At 49.7% G+C, this 20,814-nt stretch overlaps 1 protein-coding gene across 3 annotated transcripts; it reads right to left on the bottom strand.

Moving 5' to 3' along the window:
* Positions 1 to 537: 537 nt before the first annotated feature.
* Positions 538 to 20,588, bottom strand: LOC133169666 (macrophage mannose receptor 1-like). 3 transcript variants are annotated; one of them, XM_061302048.1, is made up of 68 exons: positions 20,409 to 20,588; positions 18,353 to 18,585; positions 18,164 to 18,276; positions 17,853 to 17,980; positions 17,720 to 17,782; positions 17,488 to 17,643; positions 17,324 to 17,403; positions 16,715 to 16,829; positions 16,586 to 16,636; positions 15,612 to 15,823; positions 15,423 to 15,535; positions 15,118 to 15,239; positions 14,985 to 15,047; positions 14,747 to 14,902; positions 14,574 to 14,665; positions 13,984 to 14,098; positions 13,854 to 13,904; positions 13,611 to 13,778; positions 13,336 to 13,440; positions 13,153 to 13,263; positions 12,757 to 12,965; positions 12,565 to 12,677; positions 12,288 to 12,409; positions 12,153 to 12,215; positions 11,911 to 12,072; positions 11,710 to 11,798; positions 11,475 to 11,595; positions 11,314 to 11,349; positions 11,065 to 11,232; positions 10,717 to 10,836; positions 10,538 to 10,648; positions 10,433 to 10,468; positions 9,754 to 9,974; positions 9,569 to 9,681; positions 9,335 to 9,456; positions 9,206 to 9,268; positions 8,964 to 9,119; positions 8,769 to 8,857; positions 8,346 to 8,466; positions 7,982 to 8,017; positions 7,736 to 7,903; positions 7,516 to 7,647; positions 7,337 to 7,447; positions 7,232 to 7,267; positions 6,555 to 6,775; positions 6,370 to 6,482; positions 6,135 to 6,256; positions 6,000 to 6,062; positions 5,758 to 5,913; positions 5,563 to 5,651; positions 5,142 to 5,262; positions 4,919 to 4,954; positions 4,673 to 4,840; positions 4,439 to 4,558; positions 4,260 to 4,370; positions 4,158 to 4,190; positions 3,890 to 4,090; positions 3,527 to 3,673; positions 3,236 to 3,370; positions 3,006 to 3,166; positions 2,808 to 2,931; positions 2,669 to 2,723; positions 2,530 to 2,590; positions 2,332 to 2,465; positions 2,218 to 2,261; positions 1,968 to 2,141; positions 1,736 to 1,890; positions 538 to 1,664 (listed from the first exon to the last, which is right to left on the bottom strand). In XM_061302048.1, the coding sequence occupies exons 1-68, from the start codon at positions 20,485 to 20,487 to the stop codon at positions 1,557 to 1,559; spliced, it is 7,896 nt and encodes a 2,631-aa protein (XP_061158032.1). In that variant the 5' UTR covers positions 20,488 to 20,588; the 3' UTR covers positions 538 to 1,556. The 3 variants fall into 3 exon arrangements, with proteins under 3 accessions (XP_061158032.1, XP_061158033.1, XP_061158034.1); XM_061302049.1 differs by having other exon boundaries at positions 18,353 to 18,567; positions 20,409 to 20,587; XM_061302050.1 differs by lacking the exons at positions 7,516 to 7,647; positions 7,736 to 7,903; positions 7,982 to 8,017; ... (7 more) ...; positions 10,433 to 10,468; positions 10,538 to 10,648 and having other exon boundaries at positions 20,409 to 20,587.
* Between the last annotated feature and the right edge of the window lie 226 nt (positions 20,589 to 20,814).

Below are 20,814 nucleotides of genomic sequence, written 5' to 3'. Positions count from 1 at the left end.
CCACTGGTCTGTGGTACTATTTAACCCATAGTTGGGGGCTGGTTCGTGGGCACCAGGGCGTGTCCACACACCGGTAGGCCTGCGTCCCGCACGTCTAGGGGCCAAACCTCCTCCGAGTCCCTTGTAGTTTAGCCTGGGTCCGTGTTGTACCCAGTTACCATGTGTCGCCGCGTGGAGGCACTACATAGGGCTTGCTGTTAGAGAGGCTATGTACTAGCAGGGAGAGACTTACGCACTCGGCTCTCCCGTTCGCATACTGCTAGCCAGCGGTGAGGGTTGACAGTGAGAAGTGACATGCACTGGGCACTCCACCAACACACTAGACGCATCACAACAACCCGACCTGGTCTTATGAAGTCAGACACACACGTCAGTGTTCAAAATATTTCATTCAACCAAATCCATTGAGAGTTCATTGAAAAAATGTGCCTTTTGTTTTTAAATTAAGCACCAGAAAAAAGCTGGTAGGGATGAACTGAAGAGTGGAGTTGCCACGGTTTGAATCAGTCAAACAATGTCGAAAAAAAAGACCCTGAATCGTGATCAATTGCTTTTATTTTGACATTTTTACAACGACAGTGAAAACCAACATTTTTCTGACAGCAGTGATTGATTAAAACACTGCAATCAGTAATCAAAAATGTAAGAAGTGGATATAAATCGACATAATATACAGTGAATTGTAGATGCGATAACGTAGCGTAGAGAGAACGACAGTGAAAACCAACATTATTCTGACAGCAGCGATGGAGTCGAAAACTGCAATCAGTAATCAAAAATGCGATAACTGTATATAAATTGACAGTGAATTGTAGATGCGGTAAGAGACCATCGAAAATTAATGGATTACCCTTCCAGAGACATTTCTACAGTCGCAGGCATCATTGGCAGTAACATGGCTCTCTAGTGATTCAAAATTCATTATTTCTAATCATACATTCTATAGAAGCTTTTCTTTCAAACAAAAAGCTGTCAAGTCCGGGCTCGTTTTTTAAAGGCGATGAGGACAAGACAACACGACACGAATAAAACCAAACTCATGAACGATAGCAATAACCGACTTTGGACTTTCATTGCAGCCTCGAGACTATTCTCGTCTCTCCCGTTCTTACGATTGGGCTCTTTGAAAGCACTGGAATTTCTGTACAATGTGTTTTGCTCTTTGAGTCAGTAAATTTACGAAAAGGCAGTCAAAGTTAAGTCAAGCGCGCAAAAAAAACTAAAAAGGACAAACCAAGTAGAGTCGAGTGTTAGGGAACATAGCGAGCACGCTCGTTCACATTGCATCTGGACACGACATCTAGTTGGCTGATAACAGATAAGCTAAATGCTAAAAACACTCAAGATAAGTTCTCTCTCCAGGCCTTCGGATATGTTGTCGGCCTGAGCTAGTGATATTTTTTGTCTTTTTATGGTTTTGTTACAATGGTGATACTATTTCTTTGGAGCACAGTAGGAAGGGCATTCAATCTTTGTCTTCGATGATGACTTGCTTGCATTGTCAATTTTCTCCATGGGCTCTTGGGCCGTTGGGAACTGACACAGCCAGGCGGACTCTACGGCGCCACCTGTGGCTCCGGTGAGGCAATTGGAAAATGCGCTGTGGGCATTTTGCACATGAAGCTGTTGACTTGAGCGCAGGACATTCGCTTCCATCTCCCAGTCTGAAAGAAAACAATCCATTTCAGTGGAGCGCAAAGCTCTTCTTCTTCCCAAAGCTCATTTGAGGACGCACCTGCCGTAACACAGCCACGCAGTGTTTGTCGAGGCCGACGCGCTGGATGGGTTCTCCCGCGGCCCAGTGGGTGAAGGTCACCTCGTGGCGGTCCGACCACACCAACGTGCCGGGAAGCGCCAGGTCGTTCAGTCCGGTCCACATGTCGCTGGTTTCTGATGGGAGGGAACAGAGCTCTCATCCGGTTCTCCGATGTTGACGGGGACTGTTAATTAACGGTCGGGATGCGCACCAAGGTGGGAGACAGTTTTCACTGACGCCTGCTCCATCTCGCTGCGGATGGACACCAGTTCGGCACCGAAACCATGACACACTTGTTGCGCATCAGCCCAGTTCTTTTCCTCGTCAAACGTTTTGTAGCAGAACCCGGCAAACTCCTCCCAGTCAGACACCGCGCATCTGGGCTCTGCAGGCGAGACCCCGTGTGAGTTGTAGTCGTCATGACAGTTAGCGTGAGATAAACAACTGGTTTTGGAACTCACCCCCGTCCGCAAACGTGTGAGACACACCCAGCGGGTCGTTCAAACTGCAAATAGTAAAGCGCTAATTAGCCGGTGGCTCTTCATGGGACTTTTCCGTGAAGGTCGGCCACTCACTGTCCGGAGGTGATCCCGTTCCCGGTGGAGCCCGTGTAGACTTGCTGTTTAGGAGCTCTCATCACAATACAATCTCCTCCGATGTCGTTCCGGATGACGCCGGCGTGAATGGCGGCCGCGCAGATGTGCGAGTCCTGCATTTACACAAAGTTGCCGCCACATACAAGACCTCGACCAGTAGGTCAGGGAATCACGTACCGCAGAGTAGACCAATGTTCCAGCGACAAAGTATTTGGCACAGCCCGGTGGACAGTAGAAGCTACAGAAGGTAGGTGCAAGTTGTGAAATTGACGACTGGCCGTCACGGTCATGAAACATTGTGTCAGGTGTGACTCACGTCATCCAATCGGTGATGCGGAGGCTGTTGAACTTTCTGGCACAGGTGGTCTTATCTGTGGGACAAAAGGCGAGAGTTTGTGGCATGTTTGGGGTTGTTAATTTGGGCAACCAAAGCGGCCGCGGATTGCGTTGCTCACCCTCATGTGGGCATCCCAAGATGTCGAAGCGGAGGCCAAATTCTGGACGATTCTCCAGCGGCTGGATGTGGACGTACTGAGCGAACGCGGGCGTCTCAAGCAGATGAGTCCCACCGCCGATGAACTAGAAATCGAATGTTTCCTTGTTTGTTGTGACAAGACTGGAGGATGAGGTCGCGGTCGACTCCATTGGCTCACCTTCCCGTCCGGGTGTTTGGTCCACTGCCTCCTATTAACGCTCAGTCTCATCTCAAGTGGGATGTCCCAGGAGCGAGTATCGGTGCTATTACAGCCCTGGGTCACGATCGCAGTCACTTTTCTCGTGTAGCCGAGGTTCACCAGGATCCAGCTGCCGAGGGCTGGAGGGGGGCAGACCAAAGAATGCTCAGGAGGAGACCAAAGTGCCAAGCGGTCAATTTTCTACGCACCATTTTTTGACGGCTTCCAGCAGGACTCCCCGTTGAGGCGGGCTTTTTCTGGGGTGGCGTCTTCCATTGAGGAGGAGGCTTTGAAGGAAGAGTCCGCGACGCTGCCGTCGGCGATGCCCAGACTGTCGAGACACACTGAGGACAGCCAAAAGTCATTTGAATTCGGAACGGATGCGTAAAATAAAAATCTGGCCATGGAGCCCCTTGTGGGACTCCTTGCATTATTTTTCTGGGAATGTGAAGAGTCCTAGATTCAGTGCAGAGCGGAAGATCGCGAGGCGTGAATCCCACCTTTCTGTTCACAGCTATAGACCATCTGCAGATAGTTGGAGGGGGCAGGGCAGGACTTGTCCTCCAAAACCTCAATGTGGCATTTTTGCTGGGTGTTGCACATTTTCCTGTAGCGAGGGACGATGCCTTTCACTGAGCAGGTGTCGTCTGCAAGTTACAACACATTGGTGAGTATGAGCATTGATGCACTGGAATGAGGAACCAAACGAGCATCTGAACGGTTTGTAAGCATTGCTTCATTTTCATGAAGTTTCGTAGCAGGCCAAAGTTGTTTGGAGACTTTCAGGAGAAAACCAAGCGAAACGCTTCAGAGGTAGGCGGACAAATGCCTTCGTTGGCAAATGGTGGATTCTCAGCTCTTACCGTTTTCCAATGAGTTGTCGTCGTCGAATGAGTGGTCATTGAATGAGTAGTCGTTGTTTGAGTCGGCGTCCTCCTGGCAAACGTCGTCACTCCGCCGACCGTAAAAAGCGGACTGGATGCTGATGCGGCTTTCCTTCTGACCCTCAGCCTCACACACGAGGTCAGCAGAATGCTTGTTGCAGACAAGGATCTCCTTAAAGCCTGCCAAAGCATCGTCGTGTCATTTTATGTCTCGCGTCCCTTGAAGCCAACGTTCAAGGAGACTTACCGTCATGAGGCAGCGGCGCTTTTGGCGTGTTTCCTGCAAGACAAAAGCAAAAGACGCGAGTCGGCACGTTGTGAAAATCGGCCGAGCGTCGCCACGTCTTACCTCGTTTCTTGCATATGTAGCCTCTCTTCTTCTGGCAATTGTCAAACTTCCAGCGCCCGTTGCTTGTGAGTAAGGAAAGACAAGACGCACCAGAGAGGTCGCCGGGGTCACCTGGAAGGAGACGACAGATGCTCAGCTCCATTCCTCGCAGACAAACATCGATTTGGTTTTCGAGCCACCTCCGTCCATGACGACGTAACCCAACGGGGATCCGTCAGTCCACCCGCTGCTGTCTTTTGTGATGTTGTTGTCGACGCCCAACCACAGAGAGGGAGCGCTCGGCAGTAAAGTGTACAGACCTTTGGAGGTATATGGTCAAATGAGTTTGAAACAGTCCACGTTGGGGGAATTCAACAGCCTTGATGGCGACCGGACAGACAGACAGACACAGGCCAGACAGCCAGCCAGCTTACTTTGTATGAAGGCCTGTTCATGTGAGTCGGCGATACTGAGCAGGTCGCCTCCGTGGCGAAGGCAGTCGTCTCGCGCCTCCTCCCAAGTCTTGGTGCGCTTGCGTTGAATCAGGTAGCAGAAATCGGAGGAGGGTCGCTCCAACCACCAGCCGCACTTTGCACTCCGGCCTGCAAGCAAGAGTCGAGTCAGTATGGGGCAAATGGGCGACGAAAGAACACACGTCGACTGCCGAGTGGGATGCCCACCTGCCGGCGGAGGAAGAACAAAGTCTTGGACCTTGGCTGCAAGGAAGGAAAAGAGAGGACACGTTAGCATTCTTAGCTTTGCCTTAACATGTAAAGTGTTTTTCATATTTATTTATTTATTTATTTATTTATTTATTTATTTATTTATTTATTTGTTAATTATCATTATTATTATTATCATTATTATTGACAAGTGCAAAGTGAGTGGTCGTCATTTGCTGACCTTCTTTACAGATGAATGGCTGAATATTGGTGCACGGCCAGTCCTCAAGTTTTCCAGTCTGCGACAAGGCAACGCAGTCACCCCGTCCGGCCGGCCTGTTTGGGACCCACTCGATCTTGCCCTGCGGACGACACGCCAGACGTGACTTGGGCGCGTTTGGTCTCGCTCGCCACCACCGCATTTGCTCCAAAATGATGTCCTTTTTTCCTCCCACTAATCAACCCTTTCCCACAGTATGACTTGAATTCATTGGACAATTTCCATCCACTTAAATCATAACTTGAGTTTCAGACTCAATTTTATATTCTCAGAAATGAGCGACTTGGCTTTTGTCCTCACTTGGACTTTTTGCCCTCTGATATGACACCTTCATTCTGGGCCAGTGACAACTTTTGCAGACTGCTCTAAACGTTTTGCTTACTGTAGGTGTTGCGTCGCTCCACTCAAAGTTGCCCTTGTTCTTCTGGAGTCCCACCCAAGATTGCAATCCTCCTATATATGGCGCGTGAGCTTGGGGAAATCACAAAAAGGGAGAAGAGCATTCAAACGTGTCAGACATTGGGAAACGCTGGGGGGCGGCGATAGCTGGCATCGGCAGTTTGACCCTGGCGCTCACCAGCCAAGAATTTGCCCTCGTCCCATGAGAGGACGCTGGCCAGGTGACCTTTCGATTCTTGGCAGAACTTCTCGGCATCCTTCCAAGTGCGCTCCATCCTCCCAAAGTGATAACAAGAGCCCTTGTACAGGAAGTCGCCAGGGTCGCAGTAGGAAGCTGAAGCCGGCAAGAAACATGGATTACAAAACCACAAGGGGGCGCTGCAGGTGTGAAAGGAAAGAAGAAGCATCACTGCCACTCACTCTCCACGCGATGGTAGTCCAATACGTAGTCTTTGTAGGAACACAGCTGTCCCTCCGGGCAGGCTGCAGGAGGACGACGTGATTGCATTTTTTCCTCCTTTCAGCGTCAACATGACAATGGGGGTTCAGACTTACCGTCGGGCGACCGCTTGCACATGTACGCCAGTGAGGATCCGCACGAGCCATGTCTCCACTTGCCAGGCTGACTGGAGGAGTGCACACCTTGGTTGACGTACGCGCAGGCCTCAATGTTGGAGCTGTGGAGAAAAGTCACAAAAAAAAAAACCCATACACACCCGAGAAACGGTTTTCCCTCCCTTCTCTGTGCCCCGCCTGACAATGAAAGAACGCAAAGAGGTGACCTTCTTACCTTCCGTCTTGACGCGAGTCCCTGTTGGCGTAGGCCGGGATCACACCAGTGTCGGACCAAGTCAGCTTCTTTTCCCCCTCTTCAAAAAACTGACACCAGTCCTTGTTGCAGTCCTGCCGAAACCAATCCCGGTTGTCAGTCAACTACCGGTAGCGAGCCAACAGCAGCCTGCGCTTGCGTCTCACCAGATTGGAGAGTCCGATCCAGAAGGGCTTGTCGTCCATTTGCTTCTTCACAAAGCTTTCCTCGTAGATTGAGGAGATGGAGACCAGGTCGCCGCCCTCCCAGAGGCAGTCCTGACGAGCCCCCAGCCAACCGTTGAGCGTCTCCATCTTCTTGTAGCAGTTGGAGCCGTGAGGATTCCATCCGTTTTTGGCGTCACATGATGTCTTGGGATCGATTAATGCTGATAAAACAGCAAAGTTAGTTGCCTTGGTCATTTTTCAACGTTTGGTGAAAAGCAGAAATTCAGCAAACAGGTAACAATGCAGTCGGTCGACCCAATTCAGTTTTTGCCAAATTGCGTCGCCTGCTTGACTGGCAATCCACAACTGACAAGTCTTTAGAAGGACACGGGCATTGAAGGCTATTAGCCTGAAAGAATACAGTCACAAAAGATAAACAAGGCTAGTTTCAAGATGCTGAATGATCTCAAAGAACCAACTCGGGCTGCCACAAATGATTATTTAGCTCATGGGCTAGTCACCCATGCTATAGGCACTATTGAACGGCGAGCAGCTGATCTTGCATAACCTTCGTTCGCTTACAACCTGAATTCTTTACGCTAGGAAAATAAAAAAAGAAGACGAGCGTCGTCATGTAATTTTTGTGTCGTTTGAAGTCACCGTTCAAGAAGACCTACCGTCATGAGGCTGCTGCGGCGGTTCTAGAATGTTTCCTGCAAGACAAAAGCAAAAGACACGAGTCGGCACGTTGTGAGGATCGGCCGAGTGTCGCCGCGTCTTACCTCGTTTCTTGCACATGTAGCCTGTCTTCTTCCGGCAATCGTCAAATTTCCAGCGGCCGTTGCTTGTGAGCAGGGAAAGACAGGACGCACCAGAGGGGTCACCGGGGTCACCTGGAAGGAGACGACAGATGCTCAGCTCCATTCCTCGCAGACAAACATCGATTGGGTTTTTGAGCCACCTTCGTCCATGACGACGTAACCCATCGGGGATCCGTCAGTCCACTCGCTGCCGTCTTTCGCGATGTTGTTGTTGACGCCCAACCACAGAGAGGGAGCGCTCGGCAGAGCAGTGTACATAGCTTTGGAGGTAACTGGTCAAATGTGCAACAAGAGTTTGAAAGAGCCCTGATGGCGACCGGACAGACAGACAGACACAGGCCAGACAGCCAGCCAGCTTACTTTGTATGAAGGCCTGTTCATGTGAGTCGGCGATACTGAGCAGGTCGCCTCCGTGGCGAAGGCAGTCGTCTCGCGCCTCCTCCCAAGTCTTGGTGCGCTTGCGTTGAATCAGGTAGCAGAAATCGGAGGAGGGTCGCTCCAACCACCAGCCGCACTTTGCACTCCGGCCTGCAAGCGAGAGTCGAGTCAGTATGGGGCAAATGGGCGACGAAAGAACACACGTCGACTGCCGAGTGGGATGCCCACCTGCCGGCGGAGGAAGAACAAAGTCTTGGACCTTGGCTGCAAGGAAGGAAAAGAGAGGACACGTTAGCATTCTTAGCTTTGCCTTAAAATGTAAAGTGCTTTTCATATATATTTATTTATTTATTTATTTATTTATTTATTTATTTATTTATTTATTTATTTATTTATTTATTTATTTATTTATTTATTTAATTTAATTTAATTTAATTTAATTTAATTTAATTTAATTTAATTTAATTTAATTTAATTTAATTTAATTTAATTTAATTTAATTTTATTTATTTATTTATTAATTAATTATCATTGTCATTATTATTATCATTATTATTGAGAAGTGCAAAGTGAGTGGTCGTCATTTGCTGACCTTCTTTACAGATGAATGGCTGAATATTGGTGCAGGGCCAGTCCTCAAGTTTTCCAGTCTGCGACAAGGCAACGCAGTCACCCCGTCCGGCCGGCCTGTTTGGGACCCACTCGATCTTGCCCTGCGGACGACAAGCCAGACGTGACTTTGGCGCGTTTGGTTTCGCTCGCCACCACCGCATTTGCTCCAAAATGATGAGTCCTTTTTTCCTCCCACTAATCAACCCTTTCCCACAGTATGACTTGAATTCATTGGACAATTTCCATCCACTTAAATCACAACTTGAGTTTCAGACTCAATTTTATATTCTCAGAAATGAGCGACTTGGCTTTTGTCCTCACTTGGACTTTTTGCCCTCTGATATGACACCTTCATTCTGGGCCAGTGACAACTTTTGCAGACTGCTCTAAACGTTTGGCTTACTGTAGGTGTTGCGTCGCTCCACTCAAAGTTGTCCTTGTTCTTCTTGAGTCCCACCCAAGATTGCAATCCTCCTACGTACGGCGCGTGAGCTGGAGGAAATCACAAAAAGGGAGAAGAGCATTCAAACGTGTCAGACATTGGGAAACGCTGGGGGGCGGCGATAGCTGGCATCAGCAGTTTGACCCTGGCGCTCACCAGCCAAGAATTTGCCCTCGTCCCATGAGAGGACGCTGGCCAGGTGACCTTTCGATTCTTGGCAGAACTTCTCGGCATCGTTCCAAGTGCGCTCCATCCTCCCAAAGTGATAGCAAGAGCCCTTGTACAGGAAGTCGCCAGGGTCGCAGTAGGAAGCTGAAGCCGGCAAGAAACATGGATTACAAAACCACAAGGGGGTGCTGCAGGTGTGAAAGGAAAGAAGAAGCATCACTGCCACTCACTCTCCACGCGATGGTAGTCCAATACGTAGTCTTTGTAGGAACACAGCTGTCCCTCCGGGCAGTCTGCAGGAGGACGACGTGATTGCATTTTTGCCTCCTTTCAGCGTCAACATCGACTCGGACACTTACCGTCGGGCGACCGCTTGCACATGTACGGCAAGGAGGATCCGCACGAGCCATGTCTCCACTTGCCGGGCTGACTGGAGGAGTGCACACCTTGGTTGACGTACGCGCAGGCCTCAATGTTGGAGCTGTGGAGAAAAGTCACAAAAAAAAAAAACATACACACCCGAGAAACAGTTTTCCCTTCTTTCTCTGTGCCCCCCCTGACAATGAAAGAACGCCAAGAGGTGACCTTTTTACCTTCCGTCTTGACGCGAGTCCCTGTTGTCGTAGGTCGGGATCACACCGGTGTCGGACCAAGTCAGCTTCTTTTCCCCCTCTTCAAAAAACTGACACCAGTCCTTGTTGCAGTCCTGCCGAAACCAATCCCGGTTGTCAGTCAACTACCGGTAGCGAGCCAACAGCAGCCTGCGCTTGCGTCTCACCAGATTGGAGAGTCCGATCCAGAAGGGCTTGTCGTCCATTTGCTTCTTCACAAAGCTTTCCTCGTAGATTGAGGAGATGGAGACCAGGTCGCCGCCCTCCCAGAGGCAGTCCTGACGAGCCCCCAGCCAACCGTTGAGCGTCTCCATCTTCTTGTAGCAGTTGGAGCCGTGAGGATTCCATCCGTTTTTGGCGTCACATGATGCCTTGGGATCGATTAATGCTGATAAAACAGCAAAGTTAGTTGCCTTGGTCATTTTTCAACGTTTGGTGAAAAGCAGAAATTCAGCAAACAGACAAGAATGAAGTCGGCCGAATTCACTTTTTGCCAAATTGCGTCGCCTGCTTGACTGTCAATCCACAACTGACAAGTCTTTAGAAGGACACGGGCATTGAAGGCTATTAGCCTGAAAGAATACAGTCACAATAGATAAACAAGGCCAGTTTCAAGATGCTGAATGATCTCAAAGAACCAACTCGGGCTGCCACAAATGATTATTTTGCTCATGGGCTAGTCACCCATGCTATAGGCACTATTGAACGGCGAGCAGCTGATCTTGCATAACCTTCATTCGCTTACAACCTGAATTCTTTACGCTAGGAAAAAAAAAAGAAGAAGACAAGCGTCGTCATGTCATTTTTGTCTCGTGTCGTTTGAAGTCACCGTTCAAGGAGACGTACCGTCATGAGGCTGCTGCGGCGGTTCTAGAATGTTTCCTGCAAGACAAAAGAAAAAGACACGAGTCAGCACGTTGTGAGAATCGGCCGGGCGTCGCCGCGTCTTACCTCTTCTCTTGCACATGTAGCCTCGCTTCTTCTGGCAATCGTCAAACTTCCAGCGGCCGTTGCTTGTGAGCAGGGAAAGACAGGACGCACCAGAGGGGTCACCGGGGTCATCTGGAAGGAGACGACAGATGCTCAGCTCCATTCCTCGCAGACAAACATCGATTGGGTTTTCGAGCCACCTCCGTCGATGACGGCGTAACCCAACGGGGATCCGTCAGTCCACCCGCTGCCGTCTTTCGTGATGTTGTTGTTGACGCCCAACCACAGAGAGGGAGCGCTCGGCAGAAAAGTGTACAGACCTTTGGAGGTAAATGGTCAAATGTGCAACAAGAGTTTGAAACAGTCCACGTTGGCGGAATGCAACAGCTCTGATCACGACCGGACAGACAGACAGACAGACAGACAGACAGACAGACAGACAGACAGACAGACAGACTAACAGAAGGACAGACAGACGACCGACCAGCCAGCCAGCCAGCCGACCAGCCAGCCAGCCGACCAGCCAGCCAGCCAGCCAGCCAGCCTACTTTGTATGAAGGCCTGTTCACGTGAGTCGGCGATACTGAGCAGGTCGCCTCCGTGGCGAAGGCAGTCATCTCGCGCCTCCTTCCAGGCCTTGGTTGGCCTGTGTTGGATCAGGTAGCAGAAGTCGGAGGAGGGTCGGTCCTGCCACCGGCCGCACTTTGCACTCCGGCCTGCAAGTCAGAGTGGAGTCACTTGAGGGCAAACGGGCGACGAGAGCCCACCGCACGTCGACTGCCGAGTGGGACGCCCACCTGGCGGCGGAGGAAGAAGAAAGTCTTGGACCTTGGCTGCAAGGAAGGAAAAGAGAGGACACATTAGCACTCTTCGATTTGCCTTAAATTGTAAAGTGCATTATATATCAAAGGTATGATTATGATGATGAGAGAGCACGTGGTCATCATCACTTGCTGACCTTTTTTACAGATGAATGGCTGAATATCGGTGCAGGGCCAGTCCTCAAGTTTTCCAGTCAGCGACAAGGCAGCGCAGTCACCCCGTCCAACCGGCCCGTGTGGGACCCACTCGATGTTGCCCTGTGGACGACACGCCAGATCAATATTTTCTCACACTAGATATATCCATTTAGATGTATCCTTCATTCTGGGCCAGTGACAACTTTTGCAGACGGCTCCAAACGTTTGGCTTACTGCAGGTGTTGCGTCGCTCCACTCAAACATTATGTCGTGTTTTTTGAGTCCCACCCAGGATTGCAATCCTTCTTTGTAAGGCATGTGACCTTGAGGAAATCAGAAAACGCAACTGAGCACAAGACGAGCATCCAAACTTGACAGATGTTGTGAAGTGCTGTGAGACGATTGCCGGCATCGGCGGTTTGTTTTGAAGCTCACCAGCCAAGAATTGGCCTTCGTCCAGTAAGTGAACGCTGGCCAGGTGACCTTCCGATTCTCGGCAGAACTTCTCGGCGTCCTCCCAAGTTCGTTTTTTCTCCCAAAAGTGATAGCAAGAGCCCTTGTACAGGAAGTCGCCAGGGTCGCAGTAGGAAGCTGAAGCTGCCGAGAAACACGGATTACAAAACCACAAGGGGACGCTGCAGGTGTGAAAAGAAAGAAGAGGCGTCGCTGCCACTCACTCTCCACTTGATTGTAGCCGAATCCGTAGTCTTTGTAGGAACACAGCCGTCCCTCCGGGCAGTCTGCAGGAGGACAAAGCGATTGCATTTTTTCCTCCTTTCAGCGTCAACATGACAATGGGGGTTCAGACTTACCGTCGGGCGACCGCTTGCACATGTACGGCAAGGAGGATCCGCACGAGCCATGTCTCCACTTGCCAGGCTGACTGGAGGAGTGCACACCTTGGTTGACGTACGCGCAGGAACCAACGCTGGCACTATCGGGAGAAAACACACACATGACAAATTTGGAGGCTTTTCCTTGCTTTTTCCTTGACACGTGTGCTCTCTCAAATTTTGCAAACGGGTTCCATAATCCCGCTGCGTGTCCCAAAAGGTGACATGTCGCAAAAAGGTGACATGAGCTCCGTACCTTCCGTCTTGACCTGAGTGCCAGTTGACGTAGTTCAGGGTCACAGCGGTGTTAGACCAAGTCAGCCTCTTTTGTCCCGCTTCAAAAAACTGACACCAGGTCTTGTCGCAGTTCTGGAGAGTTCAAACCCGTCCGTCGTCAGTGGCGTAACAACAGCGAGCCAACAGACGCTTGCTTGCGCTTGCGTCTCACCAGATTGGAGAGTCCGATCCAGAAGGGCTTGTCGCCCATTTGCTCCGTCACAAAGCTTTGCTCGTAGGGCGAGGTGATGGAGACCAGGTCGCCGCCCTCCCAGACGCAGTCGTAGCGAGCCCCCAGCCAACCGTTGGTGGTCTCCATCTTCTTGTAGCAGTTGGAGCCGAAGCGACGCCACCCTTTGTTTGTTTCACATGTCTGAACGACTGAGGACAGACGGACACATTTTGGGATTATTCTGACGTTACAGCGCCACGTTTTTTGCATTCTTCAGCAAAATTAAGATATGCGACAAACAAGGGGACCACGCCTGCATCAACACTGACATCAGACAAAAATCACTTTGGTCTAATGACACGCGTTGGGGAGAATGGACCGAGCACCTTATCTTACCTCGTCTCTTGCAGACGTAGCCGCGCTTCTTCTCGCAATCGCCGACTTCCCGGCCGCCCTCGACACCGAGTAAGGCGTTGCAGCGTCGGCCGGAGGGGTCACTGGGGTTACCTGGAAGGGGACGGCAGATGCTAAGCGCTCCTTCACGGAAATGGACATTTTCCGGCCAGGTTTTCGACCCACCTGCGGCGGCCAACTGGACGGAATTGGGTGAGGATTGGGCCGACTGCTCGCTGCCGTCTTCAACCGTGGTGTCCAACCACACAGAGGAAGCCTTTGGCAGAAGACCTTTGGGTCAGAGGTAAACACTGTTGAAACATCTCACAGGTGCATGTGCGAAACGCTTAACCGTAATGAAGCGCGGATGACGTCTGGCTCGTGTCCTTGTCGCTGGGGGCCACAAGCTTTTCTTTGCAACGTCGTCTTTCATCAAGCACATTACGCGGTGGACAGCCTACCTTGGATGAAGGCGTGTTCCTGCGAGTCGGCGAAGCCGAGCAGGTTGCCGCTGAGGCGGGCGCACTTGTCTCGCGCCTCCTTCCAGGTCTTGGTGGGCTTGGAGTTGATCAGGTAGCAGAAGTTGTTGGCGGGGTTTTCCTGCCACCAGCCGCACTTTGCGCTCTCGCCTGCAAGCGAGACTCGGGTCACTTGAGAACAAATGGTATTTTGCATGTGGGCTGCAGGGTGGGACGCCCGCCCACCTGATGCTGATGTCGGCGTCAGAAGAAGCGGAAGAAATTCTCTGGCCTTGCCTGCAAGGATGTGAGAGGGATCAAACATGAGAGCGCGCCAAGAAGACAAAGGGCAAATGAGAGGTCGTGACTTTCGGACCTTTTTGACAGATGGATGGACGAAGGGTATCGCATTGGGTCAGGTGAGCGTTACCATCAAATGCCAATTTGGAGCACTCAGATGATCTGTATGAACTGTACCACGGGACATCATTCTGCGGAGGGAGGACACAGCGGGTGGGCGTGACTTGAGTGTGTTAGTTGTTGCAGTTGTTCCGATGGCCTCCCAGCAAATCCCTTCAAAGTCACTTTATTGATTCAAATCTCTCCAATTCATTGTCATAACCTCTTTCCCACAATCGGAATTGTTGCCATATTCAGATTGAAACGTTTCAATGACCAAATGTTTCCCTTGAAACTGAGCGGTGCACTTTGATTCGATTGATCACCATTTGAATCCTCATCAAATGAAAAAACACGTTTGTCTTGCAACACCACACAAGGCAAGTCCAATTCAAATCAAACCATTTGACAGGCAGAGCGAGCGAGCGAGCATGCTTGTCCGATTTGTCCTCCTTATTCACAACAACTTTGTTCTGCTAAAATCACACTTTTTAACAAGACGGCTTCATTCTGGCCAATTGACAACTTTTTGGACTTCGACCTGTTGCACACAGGTAGGTCACTTACTGGACATGATGTGTCGCTCCACTCAAAGTTGCCATTGTTCTTCCTGAGTCCCAACCAAGCCAACCATCCTTGTCCATGACGTCGCACGTGAGCTTGAGGAGAGCCGAACAAAGACTTGTGAAACATTGCGGGTCGATTGCTGGCCTGCTCATTTTGCCTTGGCGCTCGCTCACCAAACAAAAATTGTCCGACAACCAGTGAGTGGAGGCTGGCCAGGTGACCTCCCTTGTTCTTGCAGAAATCCTCAGCCTCTTGCCAGGTTTTACGTGTCCCCTCAAAATGGTAACAAGAGTCCTTGTACAGGAACTCGCCAGAGTCGCAGAAGGAATCTGAAAACCAAAGTCAGACAGACTTAGAAAAGCACAAGGAGACGCTGCGGGTGGAGACAGAAGAAGCGTGGCTGCCACTCACTCTCAACTCGATTGTAACGGTAACCCAAGTCTTTGTAGGAACACGGCCATCCGTCCGGGCAGTCTGCAGGAGGACGACGTGATTGCAATTTTCCTCCTTTCAGCATCAACATCCCAAGAAGAGACAGACTCACCGTCGGGCGACCACTCGCACATGTACGCCAAGGAGGATCGGCACGAGCCATGTCTCCACTTTCCAGGCTGATTGTAGAGGTCCACACCTTGGTTGACGTAGGCGCAGGACTCAACGTTGAAGCTGTCGCGGAAAAGTGGGGGAAAATGAGACACACGACAAGCCAAATTGGAGTTGATTTTCCTCTTTTCTGATCAAAAGAAAACAAAAGCTGTTGTTGAACCTGCTCACACATTTTTGGAAAGGGTTCCAAAATGTTCCTGTGCATCTTGCCGGACACAGAACGCAAAGAGGTGACCTTCTTACCTTCCCTTTTGACGCGTGTCCCAATTGGTGTAGTCCGGCGTCATACTGGTGCTGGACCAAGTCAGCTCCTTTGCTCCCGCATCCAAAAACTGACACCATTCCTCTTTGCAGTTCTGCCGAAACCAATTCCGGTTGTCAGTCAACTGCCGGTAGCTCGCCAACAGCCGCTAGCTAGCACTTTGGACTTACCAGGTTGGAGAGCCCGATCCAGAAGGGCTGGTCGCCCATCTGCCGCTTCACAAAGTCTTCTTCGTCCGTGGAGGTGATGGAAACAAGGTCGCCGCCCTCCCAGAGGCAGTCGTAACGAGCCCCCAGCCAACCGTTGGTTGTGTCCATCTTCTTGTAACAGTGGGAGCCGTGAAGAGTCCATCCCATTTTTGCATCACACTTCTTGATTGATCCTGATGAAACAGCAATGTCGCCTTGGTCATTTGTCAGCGTTTGGTGAAAAACACAAATTGAGCAGACAGGCAAGAAGGAAGTCGGCCGAATTCCCTTTTGGCCAAATTGCGTCACCTGCATGACTGACAATAATACAATATGAGAACTTAAGCCTTGCACAGAGGCTGAGATCAACCGGAGTCAAATTGCCTGTTTGCCGTGCACAACGTTGGTCAACAAAGCCATTTCTGATTCTGGAATCATCTATCCACAAAAAATCGACAAGGCCCTTTTTGGTTTTTCTCACGATAATCATCAACCATTTGGAAGATGGTTTTTTTTTCATTTGTTTTTTCTTTTTCATGTGTCAAATGTTCACATAACCCAATTGATTACATGTGGATAAGTAGTATTATTATTTGGATGAGTGAAAGGCAATTCATTTGGAAGCAGTTGTGCGGCCTTGGAATCCCCCCCGCCACCCTCCCTTTGCTTTTCCTCCCCGGCCTCTGCTGTCCCCCCCCCTGGCGGGCGGGCGGTAGGAGAGAGAGGGCTGCTCTTCTGACACGCACGCACGAAGAACCAACGAAAGAACCCCGACACGACACGACACCACCCTCAGCAGCAAATCGACATCACGTGACAATAAGGGCGCCGCAGTGCCCATCCAACCAATTTGAGATGAAAGTGACTGAGCTAGGAAACGGGCCATTTTTTCTTTCTTGAGAGTGCTCCTGCGCCTCCGCGTGTATTGCGCCCTGAGCGGTCGCCCAAGCTCCCACCTGATGCTGATGTCGTCACCGGAAGATCCCGGAAGAAATCTCTGGCCTTGCCTGTAGGGATGTGAGAGGATCAAATATGGGAGAGCAACCAGAAGACAAAGGGCAAATGAGAGGTCGCGACTTTCTGACCTTTTTGACAGATGGGTGGGTAATGCTCACTGCAAGGATACATGGCAACTTGACCTTCGCGAAACAATTGGGCGCAGCCACTACGTTTGTAATCTGGACGCCACGGGACATCATCCTGCGGGGGGAGGACACAGTGACTTGCGTGACTTGAGCGCGTTAGGTGTTGCAGCTGCTCAGATGGCTTTCCAGCAAATTCCTTCAAAGTCACTTTATTGATTCAAATCTCTCCAATTCATTTTCATAACCTCTTTCTCATGATCAGAATTGTTGCCATATTCAGACTGGAACTTTTCAATGAACAAATGTTTACTTTGAAAATGAAAGGTGCACTTTGATTCTACTGATCACTTGATTGTTTTTTCCTTCTAAACGATCATTTGAATCCTCATCAAATGAAAAAACCCGTTTGTCTTGTAACACGACTCAAGGCAAGTCAAATTCAAATCAAACCATTTGACAGGGAGAGCATTCTTGTCAGATTTGTCCTCCTAATTCAGCACAACTTTGTTCTGCTCAAATGACACTTTTTAACCTTTGCCCTCTAACATGACGGCTTCATTCTGGGAGAAAGTTTTTTGAACCTCGATCTGTTGCACACTTGTCACTTACTGTCATTGATCCATCGCTCCACTCATATTTGCCATTGTTCGTCTTGAGTCCCAGCCAATTCCAATCAGCTCGCGCGTGAGCTTGAGGAGAGCAGAACAAAGACTTGTTGTGAACCATTGCGGCTCGATTGCTGGCCTGCTCATTTTGCCCTGGTGCTCGCTCACCAGCCAAAAATTCTCCGTCAACCTGTGAGTGGACGCTGGCCAGGTGACCTCCCTTGTTCTTGCAGAAATCCTCAGCCGGTTGCCAGGTTGACCGGGGCCCCTCAAAATAGTAACAAGAGTCCTTGTACAGGAAGTGGCCAGAGTCGCAGAAGGAAGCTGAAACCCAAAAGAACCTCGTTAGAAAAGCACAAAAAGATGGTGCGGTGTGAAAAGAAGCGCCGCTGTCACTTACTCTCCAGTTGATAGTAAATGGAAGCAGATGCTTTGCGGGAACAGGTACGTCCATTCGAGCAGGCTGCGGAAAGATGACGTAATTGCGCTTTTCTTCTTTCAGCGTCAACATTACAACGGGGGTTCAGACTTACCGTCGAGCGGCCGCTTGCACATGTACGCCAAGGAGGATTGGCACGAGCCATGTCTCCACTTGCCAGGCTGATCGTTAACATAGGTGTCCACACCTTGGTTGACGTAGGCGCAGGACTCAACTTTTGAGCTGTCGGGGAAAAGTGGGGGAAAATGAGACACACGACAAGCCAAATTGGAGTTGATTTTCCTCTTTTTTGATCAAAAGAAAACAAAAGCTGTTTTTGAACCTGCTCACACATTTTTGGAAAGGGTTCCAAAATGTTCCTGTGCATCTTGCCGGACACAGAACGCAAAGAGGTGACCTTCTTACCTTCCCTTTTGACGCGTGTCCCAATTGGTGTAGGCCGGCGTCATACTGGTGTTGGACCAAGTCAGCTCCTTTTCTCCCGCTTCAAAAAACCAACACCACTCCTTTGTGCAGTCCTGCCGAAACCAATTGCGGTTGTCAGTCAACTACCTGTAGCTAGCCAACAGCCGCTAGCTAGCACTTTGGTCTTACCAGATTGGAGAGTCCGATCCAGAACGGCCTGCTGCCCATCTGCCCCTTCACAAAGTCTTCCTCGTTCTCGTCGGTGAAGGAGACCAGGTCGCCGCCCTCCCAGAGGCAGTCGTGATGAGCCCCCTGCCAACCGTTGGTTGTCCCGGCCTTCTTGTAGCAGTGGGAGCCGTGAAGAGTCCATCCGTTGTCACATGTTGGCCCAGAATTGGTTGATCCTGATAGATCGGTTAATCCTAATGAAACAGCAAAGTTGCCTTGGTTTGGTGAAAAGCAGAAATTCAGCAAACAGACAAGAATGAAGTCGGCCGAATTCACTTTTTGCCAAACTGCGTCACCTGCATGACTGACTTGGGCATTAAAAGCCAATTAGCCTGAGAAGATAAACATGGCATTGTTTTCCATGAGATAACCATCAAACGGTTTCAAGATGCTGATTCATTTCAGGGACTGTTACACATGTCTAAAAACGGAGGAAATTCAGTCCTCGTGCTACCACTTGGCCAGGCAAGCTTGTTTTTTTACTCAAGTGCGGCCCACGTCAAAAGAGTCCACATTCGACTTTTTTTAATTTATTTTCATCTATCGCCAAAAGATACAAACTAAAATATTATATTCACCCAAAAAATCAACAAGACACATTTTTGTCACGAGATAACAGTTTCAAGAAGCTGAAGGATTTCAAGGACTCTTGCACATGTCTAAAAAGGGAAGAATTACAGTCCACTTCTGTCATTCTCCCGCCACTCGGGGAGAGAAAAAGATTTTTTTTTAACTCAACTCATGCCCACATGGTGGCGCTAGAAGTCAACAAATTCCACTTCCAACTTTTTCTTTTTTCTTTTCATCAATTACCAAAAGATACTTTGACAATATATGCAAAGGAAGACGTGTTGGAATTTCACGCCTCTTGTAACAAATCTTCGTGACTATCACTTCCTTTGCCCCACCGCCCACACACGCTCCAGTGCAACGTATTTGCCCTTTTTTGGGGGGTGAATAAGAAGAACGCAATGTATGGTTGCAAATATTAAAGCCAATAGTGGCGCAGTTGTGTTGCTAAGTTACGCGTGTGCACGTCGCTACATACGTAGACAGTAGCCCGTATGAGGTTTTTGTTGATTTTGTTTGTTTGGAGGGATGGACAAACAAGTGCCACGTTAACATCAAATGATATATTCGCTCCTCTAATTCTGTCGGTTGCATGTCCTATTCGATATGAAACATTGTTTGGTGGTAAAACGTGGAGCAGGGAGGGCTCTGGATACACTCCATCACTATTCAAATGATTATTTGATCACTTATGCTGAGCGCCACATTAAATAAACGACTTTTGTTGCAGACCGGACGGACATCGTCATTACGCGTAAGTACAACCTTTGCTTATTTCCGAGACAGTATGTGAGGAGAAAAACGGAGTTTGCCTTTCCAACAAAGTGATACACCGTTTTGTCCTCACTGGGGCTCTTTTACTCCCCAAACATATTTGATGTATGTCTATGTTGAGGACTTGCTGTGATATTGGGGTTCTCGCATGTTCATATTTAACAATTACAATCATTTTTTTCTGCTCTGTCACTTGAGTTCCGGAATCATTCTAAGATTCGTTTCCTCGCAAACTTCTTTCTCTCGAGTTGCCGTGCGCATTTGGGTGAGGGAGGGGGGGAGTGGGGTTGGAATGTGCCATTGCGTCTCGCAATCAATGTCAGCTTGTTGAAGAGGCATAAAAACTGGTAAAAAAGACTCTTTGCACTCACAACACAAAGTTTACGTGCACAAAGGCAAGCGCTGTTACATCCATTTGAAAAGAACTCCATTTGGGTCCAAAAGGTGGACCAAATTTGGGTTGAAAATCAAGCCAAACTCTTTTGCGCAGAAAATGGACTGATTTTGTACAAAAACTCCTCAAATGCCATAACGCCCCAGAGTTGAGACCAATTAACCCAGCTTCCTAAGTCGGTCCAATTTTGAACCCGGCGGCGGATCCGCACTGCCATCCGAACCACACACGTTCTTCTAAAGTTATCATTAAGTTGTACATTTTGGGCGATGGACTCACCGTCTGCGCAGCTGTACAACATCCATACAACGCAAGACAGAAGAACCAGCGCCAGGCGCGCGGCAGGCGGGGTCTTCATGGCCTCGAGGCTATTGAACGCAGAAATCCCGGTGTGGTGCACGCACTCGTTCCGCTCGAAACAAGGACAGCCGCCCGCTCGACAGGCGCTCGCTCGCTCGCTCACTCGCTCGGCTGCGGCTGCTTCGGCTGCTGCTCGGCCCCCACCTTCGCGAGTAACGCACCCTTGGAAGAGCGCGTTCCCGCGGAGACGCTCTGTACGTGTGCGCGTCTTTGAGCGATGGAACGCGATATCATTTTGGCCACCTTTGTCCAGACTTTGGACACCACTTTGATTTTATTCGCTATGGGAAAGAGGGGACGCAAGCAAAAAAGGGGGGACAACCTT

The sequence above is a fragment of the Syngnathus typhle genome, linkage group LG16 (assembly GCF_033458585.1).
Source record: "Syngnathus typhle isolate RoL2023-S1 ecotype Sweden linkage group LG16, RoL_Styp_1.0, whole genome shotgun sequence".
NCBI lineage: Eukaryota > Metazoa > Chordata > Actinopteri > Syngnathiformes > Syngnathidae > Syngnathus > Syngnathus typhle.
Note: the sequence above shows the minus strand (reverse complement) of the source record. Positions and strands in the feature narration are given on the sequence as shown.